The following is a 10,554-nucleotide window of genomic DNA, read 5'->3' as shown; positions in this document are numbered from 1 at the left end:
TCTCAGCATCTTCCAGAGAACTGTGTGTGTGTGTGTGAGTGTGTGTGAAGCCTGTGAGCAGATGGACCTGTTGTGGAGGATGAAGCTGCTCTGTACACTGATCCTGGCTGTGGCGGTCCTGGTTCTGCCTGAAGAACACAGCGTGGAATCTGGATGTCAAATATGGGAAAAAAACAGTAACGACCGCAAAGTGTGCTGTACGAAGTGTAAACCAGGTGAGTTTTGCAAAGGACTTAACTCTGGGATAAAATGATTGATTGTTAGAAGTATAGTTTCCCCCCATCTCAGCTTTGTCCAGAGAGCAGCTTTGTCTGCTTAAATTCCTTTTGCATGTGTAATGTACATCTGTTATGCATTAATATGGACACCTGTGTTCAGATGGGGGAGAAAGTCTTCTACTCTGTGCATAATGATTGATAAAACCCAAAATCTGTATTGGCTGCATCAATGTTTTTCAAACTCAACAGAATTGTGTTTAACAAACAACAAAACAAAAATAAAATGGCAAGCAATTTATGCTTGATAAACTGCAGATATTGACTTTGGGTACAAGTATCAAGATACAATATATTATAAGTTTATAGTTTAATGTACAGTACTCCTTAGGAGTGTGTCAGATTCCTGTTTCCATAGTAAGGATTAGGACTGGGTAGGATGAATTTGGATTTTTTTTCTTTTATGAGTTATTTAGGTCTGCAAAAAGCTGGGGCCAAAAGGGGCATTGGTTCAGAAAGGTTTGAGAAACAATGGTCTATACTTATTGTGAATGCATGTAGTAAAAAGAGATGGAAGAAAAGAGAAATAGAATAAATATGCATTAAAATAACTCTTAGTACCATGGTATTCTTAGAAGTACCTCAGAGTACTATGTAAAATGGAGCAGTTCCACTGTGTTCTTTTTTTAGTAAGATTGATTAAATAAAAAAATAATTTTGTTATATAAGAAAGCAGGGGTTTGTCTCCAATATCAATGGAAATTAATAATTTTGTTAAACGTTACCACATTTTATTTACTATAATATTATTAATAACAATGTGTTATCAAGCAACACCAAAAATATCAATGTAAATGTAAAACAAATGGGAAAAAAAAACATATACGTAACAATTTTTGTTGCATATTACATATGGAGGCTTGAGAAGCTCAGATAAGAATTGAATACACAGTTATCAATTTGTGATGAAGTTGAAATAATGACTAAACTCCAAAACTGGAATTGCTATAATAGCTATTTTTAACAAGCGACAGCACAAATATCAATTTAAATGTAGTTCACAGTATTTAGCCTGTACTTACACACGCATGAACACTGGTATAAAGTGTTTTCCTGTTTCCCCTGTGATAAAAAAAAATACAATAAACAGCTGCTTTTATCCTCACAGCGCATTACTTTCGATTTCGATTTGATTATCGTGCATCAGAGATGTATAATGTTCACCGGGAGGATGTCAGGTATAGAGTGAGGTTCAGAAGTCCACTTGTAAAAATGCTTCTATTTTGCATTTTTTATTTAATCTATTATAGTCAACAATCGAAAAGTAAACATGATTTTGGTGTGTCTACCTTTTGAATCAATGACCGATGACAGCATAATAAAGAGCATCTTGTGCTTCATTGCACAAGGTTCATCACGACGCATTTATGTATTTGATTAGTCAAATAAATATGTCATTCATTTTACATTACAGTGTTTCACTGTTTTTGCAATGCATAATGGATTGGAGAATGAGAATGCTGGTAACATTGACTTCCATAGTGTTTCTTTCCTACTGTGGAAGTCAATGGGGACCAGCAACCGTTTGGTTACCAACATTCTTCAAAATATCTTCTTTTGTGTTCAGCGCAAAGAAATAAATTCATACAGGTTTGGAACAACATGAGGGTGTGTAAATGATGACAGAATTTTCATTTTTGGGTGAACTATCCCATTAAGGTTGAGGAAAAAGAGGACACGTCTAAAGAGAACGTAGACTGTGTTCACCCAAGGTGTGTTTTTCAGATTTTAATGTGGTCTCAGAATTATAATCCTACGTGTGTGTGTGTGTGTGTGTGTGTGTGTGTGTGTGTGTGTGTGTGTGTGTGTGTGTGTGTGTGTGTGTGTGTGTGTGTGTGTGTCTGTGTGTGTGTCTGTGTGTGTGTCTGTGTGTGTGTGTGTGTGTGTGTGTGTGTGTGTGTGTGTGTGTGTGTGTGTTTGTTACAGGAAACCGTCTAGTCAGTGAATGCGGTCCAAACCCAAAGAAACTGTGTACTCCCTGTGTAAATGGCACCTTCATCCCCTTCGGAAACCCTGACGCAAACCAGTGGATGTGTCTGAGGTGTGATCAGTGTACAGGAGGTACATCATACATCACTTTAACTGATGCTAAAGACTTCTTCATTATGTTTTTTTTATTCAAGTGCTCTGAACATCACCATACAAATGCCAAAACTGCCCTTAGCTGACGACAGGGTTGGCGGTTCTGTGTAATAATAAGACAATGGCCAGTAAAAACTAGCCCAATAATGACCCAAGCCCGAATAATACCAAATATCAAAATATCAAAAACAGGTGGCATGCGGGTGAAAGAGAAGTGCACCGCCATCAGAGACACAGTTTGTGGGTGTTTACAAGGATATCGATGTGGAAATGATAAATGCTCTTACTGCCTGAAGGAGTGTGGGAAGGGAGAGCAACCTGATGGAAGAGGTGAGTCTGGATAAAGATAATCGATCAGTCTTTTGATATTATTAACTAATATGCGTCTGACTGCAAAGTCTTTCTGGTATGAATTTAGGCAAGTGTGAGCCGTGTCCTCCAGGGATGTACAATGACAACATCCATCAACCCTGCGTGAACTGGACCAAGTATGATGCCTTTAACATTGTTTTTGATATCGATCTGCCTGTTAAAAATGTTTCTGAGCTTATGAAACCACATTTTATAAGCTATTTCAAAATCTCATCATCTCTCAACCCACAGATGTACACCTGACCATCAAATAAAGGTTCCTGGAAATGTATTTAAAGATGTGATCTGTGAACCTAAACCACATCTCAAACCAACAGTGTCGCCGAACAGCGATGCAGACAGCAGTACGTATGACAGAAATATAAACCCGTGGGCATGATAGTAACCTCACTGATGAAACACTGATGAGTTTCTAAACACCCTAAAGTGGTCTTTATTTCAGATTATGGGAAGCGGCCCTACATTTTTCATGCACTTGACCTTTTATAATTCATATACATACATACATACACACACACACATTCTTGTACATCTATCTTTATGAGGACATTCATTGACACAATGCAATCTCTAGCCGCTTACCCTAACCTTACCCATCACAACTAAGTGCCTAACCGAACCCTTGCCCTAAACTGACCCTTAACCTAATTAGAACCTTATCCCTAAAACCAAGTCTTGACCCTCAAACAGGCCTTTAAAGGGGTCTCAGAAAGTGTGGAACGGCCAAAATGTCCTAACTTTACTCTTTGTCCTCACTCCAATGGTCTAAAACTCAAACTGGTCCTCACAAAGATAGTTGTACAAGTACACACACACACACACACAGGCACGCACACATGCACGCACACACACACACACAACTTGAACTTGAACACACAACTTGAACTCAATTTCTCCATTTCTTTACACAAAACTCTCCAGAAAGTGCCATTTAATGGTTTATTTTTCACAAAAAAATCCCGTGGGGGCCACACCCCCGGACCCCCCTAGGGAGAGCCACCAAGCATAGCCTTGACTCAGAGGAATTAATGCTCAGTGCCCTGCTTTATAGACTAAGATGTATGTCTTTTGGGATGGGAGGAAACTTGGATACCCTGATGAAAAACACATTAATGAGAAAATTAAATCTAGGAACTTCATGCTGTGAGGTGACAGTGCTAAACACTGAGCCACTATGCAATCTATACAATAGAACCAAACCTAGTATCTAACTAAATTTGAAATATCTTAAATTGAGCATATTGTACTTTATGAGTTATTCACCTGAAAAAATGTCTTATATTAGATTATTTTTTTTTTCTTCTCCCTAGGTACAAAGAGTGTCTTCCTGATGAGTGGTTCTGTGGGGACTGTGATGTATTGCGTCACAAAAAACAGCCACTCCACAACAGGGAATGCCTGATTGATGGGTTTTTTGAAGCCATTCCTCCAACCTCATGCGTCATTATAGGGGAAGGTGGATATTGCACCCATGAGCAAGGGATGTTCCCACGAAATCCCTAATTTTGCTGGATATGTGTCTGCAGCCAGTTACAAATAATCTAAATGAATGGTTTTCTTTCTTTTTGCCAGCTTGCATTTTGCCTACTGTGAAGGTGCCAGACTGCTCCTGTGAAGGCACAAACTTCACTGTGTTACCAGGCAAACCAGTGATTTTAATTACCATCAATGGTAAAAACAATTGACTATTTAGATTTCTATTGTAGGTTTGATGTTTTTCACACTAGTGTGCTGTGGCATGATTTTGCTTTCAATTGCAGTAGTGTAAAAACCTATGTTATAGCACATGGTATTATCATTAACTAAAACAAAGACAGACATCTTTATATTTTTGACAGCAACAACAACAAAAAAACAGTTAGCTATTGCAAAGCAGTAACATCCTTTGCATTCTTCCAACATGAAGTCCAATCAACACAGCTGTTTGGAATTTGGTGAATTAGACAAATGTAAACAATGTAGTTGTGATATTTCTCTAGAAGTTAGGTATGAGTGCTATACTGAGACAATAGGAACTACTTTGCAGTGTCTCTCAATCAATCACAATGTGCAGAATGAACTTACTGTTGTAAAAATAAGTATGTGGTAAATGTGTATTTATAATTTTTTATATTTACTTTTTTGTTCCAAGGGCATTTTGATTTGCATCACATGTAAACAGTGTGAAAGATGTGCCATTTTTCTGCCTGTGATATTGTTTTCATTTAATTTGTATCAATTTTGTCTATTATTGTTTGTTACAGTTTTGTCTTGTTTTGTATTTGTTATTGTTGCATAATAATAAATCCATATTAATAATAAAAAAAACATCCAAATTAATAAAGGATCCCAAAACAAGTCCAAATGAAAAAGCCCATTTGCGATTTTCTTTAACGTTTATTAAAAATATACATACAACATTTCAATTCAAGAGATACAAATGTTAAATAAAATATAAACACGTTAAACAAAATAAACGTTCTTGCTCAGACGTGGACAGGCTCTGAGTTTCTGTCAGGTTGGTGTTGGACTTCTGGCTTCGGGTCAAGTCTCGAGCTCAGAGCTCTCAGCAAGTATGTTATGTTCCTATCCAAAACAAAGAGTATATGAAAAAGTCAACTCATTAATGTTTTTTTAGAGCTAGAACAGAATTGAATTCTGTTTGGTTGACTGATTCTGTTATTTTCCTGTTTACTACAGGAATGCCGCTTTAAAACAATCTGTATAGTATCAAGCGCTATATAAATGAAGGTGATTTGACTATAACAAGAACATTACAATGAACATAAATTTGTAAATCTCCCTACAAATAATATACTAATATATATATATATATATATATATATATATATATATATACTTTAATAAAAAATTCTCATTAGTATTGTAAGAAAACACTCATTTTACCTGGTCAAAACCAGCTCTGTTTTCAGCACGCTGTTTAAGTGCATGTGTCTTTAAATGATAATGAGCTTTGCTCACCCCGCCCCTCTGTTCTGTGCGGACACCGTTTGTAATAATAACACAATAACCATAACGCGTTTTTCATTATAAACGTGGGATTATGAATTATATTGCGAACGTCGTACATAGAAAACATGCCGTAATGTACCCTGAGTGTAAACCTTAGCCGCATTCATTGTGAAGCGTGCAAGCGATTTGCAAAGATTAATTTAAAGATGAATATAAAGGTTAATAAAATGTTACACTTACTTCAGTTATTCTGGAGGTGCAGCAGGAACACGAATAGTTGGTACCGATCCTTTTTTCAGGAGCAGCTTCTTAGCAAAACCAGCTTTACTGACCCTCGTTTGTAAAGCAGTCTGGTGTGTGAAATGATTCGCGCAAACATGAAAGCATTGCTCTTGATCGTGGGGAATATTCCCTTCGAAAACAAAACTCAGCCACTGCGTCTTCAGCGGCTGGATGGATTTTTATCATTTTATGATGGTTGTGTACAGGCACTGCCAACACACATTTCAGTACAAACAACTTGTAAAAGTGCATGTACCATTATATGACCCCTTTAAAAGCCTATTCTGACCTCTGCGAGAGTGTTTAGATGAAGTAGACGGACATCCATCATCTGGGTTCTGCTTCACCCTCGTCCCGTGAGCCTGACCTGTGGACACAGAAACAGAAAGCTCAGATGACAGAGATGTTAAATATCCAGGACGATCCTGGCTCTGTGTCTGGCAGCGGCAGAGGTGGACAGCAGCAAAGTACATTTATTTGAGTACTGTATTTACACTTTTTGAGTATCTGTACTTTACTTAAGTATTATTTTTTCTGGAAACATTTTACTTTAACTTTACTACATTTGAGAGACAAGTATCGTACTGTTTATTCAACTACATTTCTGTCAAGGTCCTTGAGTAGAAAGTAGTTGGATTGTGACATCAATCTGATTTTAATTTTCAACATTGGGTTTGGTCTTCTAAATGCACATTTTGTCATTGTTTTGGATCACACTAGCTTATAACAGTGGTTGACATATTCATACTAAAAGCCAAAAAACTTTTAATAGGGCACTATTTGAGGGAACAGCCCGAAACTATTGTGGACGTTATTGAGAGCACTTATTCAATCTCACATTCAATCCCACTACAGGAACTGTGTTCTAGAAATAAATTTGATATTGATATGAGGGTGAGTAGGTAGGCAGATTCAGAGGCATAAGGTACTGTCATTTTTACAAACAACAATAATAAAACAATGCATTGACATTTACTTTTTACTTTTGATACTTAAGTACTTTTAAAAACAAGTACTTCTGTACTTTTACTTAAGTAAAAAGCAGTCTTTTCAACTTTTACTTGTAACTGAGTAATATGACCAGTAGTATCTGTCACTTACTCTCACTCAAGTAAGGAAATTGTGTACTTTGTCAATCTCTGGGCAGCGGATCCTGATCATGGTCATCAGAACCGGGTCTCCAAACCTCCTGACCAGCCGTCTGAGAGAAAGCAGCTCTCCTGGATCTGGAGTGCTCTTAGGATGGAATATTTAACATATCACATAGTTTAATAATGATAATCAATAATCAATGTCTGTGGTCAATTACAGATTTTTACTTCAGTTAAGTTACTCAAATTCAAAGTTTATTTCACATGCAATGAATCAAATAAATGTGATCAAATGGGTTCTTAACATTAATGTAGTCAGTCATTGTACAACATCACACCATAAAACATAAATGAAAAATTAAAGCACTTCCTCTTTCACCCATCATGTGATTGTGAGTCATCGACATCCTCCTCCAAACTGCAATAAAATCAATACAAAATACAACACAATACAATACAATAGAAATCTCCTCAGAAATACTCCCCTGAAAAAATATCAAACAAACTCCTTCTAAAATAAGAAAAGAACAATCAAATAAAAGTATTCTCAGAAATTATATGATGCTTTCAAAAACTCTATGGAAATATCCTCCGATGTCCTTCTAGAATAAGTCTCAGAAATCCAGAAAACAGCTTCAAAGTCTCAAGTTTCGCACAGATAATTCTCTGCAAAAGTCTGTTAATTCACCTCGTCTCTCAACCAACAGACAGCGGTCGATCGTGGAGTGTAGATACATGCACATTGCAGAATTCATAACACGCGTCTCTATAGCAACTAGATTTTAAAACATGCACATACAGACAGCGATCGGTTCGAGTGTAAATATATATGCAGTCAGAATTCATAACCTTCATAGCAACTAAAATTCGAATCACGCATGCACGTGCACATCGACTCTGATTTATTAAATAGTTACAAATTTAATGTTGACGTTTTCTTTAATATGATATTCATTCTTTCAGACCAGTTTTATTAAAACCCGTGGAAAATGCACGCAAAAAGGCACAAGAGAGAATAAATTAAAATTAAAAAAATTAAATTAAATTGGCCCTTTTCCGCATATATAACCATCAAGGCCAATCAGCTTTCTGTATCGCGCATCATCCAACTGGTTAGTATAGTGGTGAAGAAATCCAAATTATTGTTGAATTCTCTATTAAAATTGTTCACAATTGCTACCCAGTTAACTACAATGACCAAAACGATGGTTTAATATGTTTTCATTATTTATGTTACCTTTTACATTTTGCTGTTTCGTGTTCTATGTAACTTTTGTCCCTCTAGAGGTTAAAAACAAAACTGCATGTATTTTGGGGAAGAACATGTTTTGTTTGTGCTTTGTGCTTCGTACTGTGCAGATGAATATGAGCCTTCACAATACATAATGCTTTACATTGACCTCTGTTAGAGAGCTATGGCAAAACTGATCTCATCAATAAAATACCTTACTCACCTGTTAAGTATTAAAAATGCCATCTTCATGTCGCTTTTACAACATCTCAAATCCCTCAGTTCTCACCATCACCGAAAAGGTAAGCCCTTGTTGATTCTCAATATATTACACAAAAAACAAAACAAAAGTTACATATTGTACCTTTAAGCAGTTTGCTCCTGCTGGTAGATGGAGGAACTGCTGCATTTTATCTCCTGAAAACCCATTGAATAACCTAGAATACATTAATGTCTAAAAAAAAAGTATATTATGTATAAAAATTCTGTAAAGATGCCTTTTTTTTACTTTATATAAAAGTGTAGTTATTTTTTTCTGAAAACCTATTAAATAGACCACAAAACTACATTCTACATAAATGTTGTGGAAGATGCCTTTTTTACTTGATATAAAATTATAATTTAGAATAGTAAGTATTTTTGCAAACAAATGCATTCTTGTCATTTGTTTGAATATACAGCAGGTTCCCATTGAAACAACATGCCCTAATAGTGGCTTATGTGTTCTTAAATGACCTGTGCCTTGGAAATGCATGGTGGAAATGCTCAAAACTGACTTTCAAGTTTGTGACAACTAGCCCCGGTGTCTCTCCTACAGTATGAGTGTGAATAAAAGAGGCAAGACATTCATGAATTCTCAAACTCAAATGTAGAGGGCTTTAATCAATGACTTGTTGAGATACATAGAAAAATAACAGAGAAAGTGTTAGTTGTAGGTTCAAAGCTCCGATATAACAGCACGTTCCAGTGACGCTGATGTTCCATGATTCAATCCATCTCTTATCTTCTCAAGTTTTATGCTCGTAACACCACAACATGCTACTCCATCTTTTTAAACACAGAGACCAAACTACAAACGGTTTCATTGAAGATAACCATTAACTGAACACTTTGAAGTGAAGCACCCTACAGACATTCTCATTTGATCATCTTTTTCTTCTTCTTAAGACTACACTCTATTAATCTAACATCAAATCTTTTTTTTTTCAAACACGTATCTGTTCCCGTGAAATCCAGCCCCGCCCCGTCGTCATAGCTACACCATAACAATATAAAAAGTATTAAAATATGCAAACAGTTTTATTGTTGGATCTTATCAAATGACAGTTAAAAACACAGTTAAAGTGTCACATTGTACAGCATATTGACGTTTTCTGAGGTGGTGTAAAATACGTCTTAGCATCAAGAACCTTTGAGTTTAAATCGGGACAAAATTTTCAACAGTTAATTCCAGATGGACAAATTTTTTTCCTCATTTAAAAACCTGTTTTGCTTGAAATACATCACAATACGCAAGTAAAAATGGTTGCAATGTTAGTTTTAACCTGTCAGTGAATGTTAGTACAGGAGAAGAGTTAGAAAAGGACTCCTGTATGTGTATTTATATGTAAACTAGCATTCAAAAGTTTGAGGTTGATAAGATTTTGTAATGTTTTTAAAAGAAGTCTCTTAAGCTCACCAAGGCTGCATCTATTTGATCAAAAATACAGGATAAATAGTAATATTGTGAAATATTATTACAATTTTAAATAACTGTTTTCTATTTTATTATATTTTAAAATGTAATTTATTCCTGTGATCAAAGCTGAATTTTCTTCAGTGTCACATGATCCTTCAGAAATCATTCTAATATGCTGATTTGCTGCTCAAGAAACATTTATTGTTATTATCAATGTTTGTTGCTTAATGTTTTTGTGGAATCTGTGATTTTTTTGTGTGATTGTAACACTATAAATGTATTTACTGTCACTTTTGATCAATTTAATGCATCCTTGCTGAAAAAAACATTGATTTCTTTTTTCAATTATCGTACCCCAAACTTTGAAACAGTAGCTAGTGTATTTGTAAGGAAAACAAAAAAGTAAAATGTGAACATTACTTCAAAATGTACAGCACGTATCTCACATTACTATTATACTCACAATAGGGTCATTCACAGTGAAAGAGGTGGAGGGAAGGGTCACAATCTGAAGAGGAGTCATGTGACCGTGTTTGTGGAGCTGGTTTTTCGATTGATTTGGATGGAGTGGGCGGGGCAAAGCGAACAGGT

At 35.8% G+C, this 10,554-nt stretch overlaps 1 protein-coding gene across 2 annotated transcripts; it reads left to right on the top strand.

Moving 5' to 3' along the window:
- LOC308685591 (tumor necrosis factor receptor superfamily member 5-like) lies at positions 1–4,898 on the top strand. 2 transcript variants are annotated; one of them, XR_014029477.1, is made up of 7 exons: positions 1–215; positions 2,202–2,336; positions 2,550–2,687; positions 2,776–2,845; positions 2,961–3,073; positions 4,040–4,185; positions 4,302–4,898. XR_014029477.1 is itself a non-coding variant. In XM_081357468.1 (6 exons), the coding sequence occupies exons 1-6, from the start codon at positions 62–64 to the stop codon at positions 4,129–4,131; spliced, it is 702 nt and encodes a 233-aa protein (XP_081213594.1). In that variant the 5' UTR covers positions 1–61; the 3' UTR covers positions 4,132–4,898. The 2 variants fall into 2 exon arrangements, 1 of the variants encoding a protein (XP_081213594.1); XM_081357468.1 differs by having other exon boundaries at positions 4,040–4,898.
- The last annotated feature ends 5,656 nt before the right edge of the window (positions 4,899–10,554 follow it).

Source organism: Scardinius erythrophthalmus (genome assembly GCF_964197995.2).
Source record: "Scardinius erythrophthalmus genome assembly, chromosome: 25".
Lineage (NCBI taxonomy): Eukaryota > Metazoa > Chordata > Actinopteri > Cypriniformes > Leuciscidae > Scardinius > Scardinius erythrophthalmus.
Note: the sequence above shows the minus strand (reverse complement) of the source record. Positions and strands in the feature narration are given on the sequence as shown.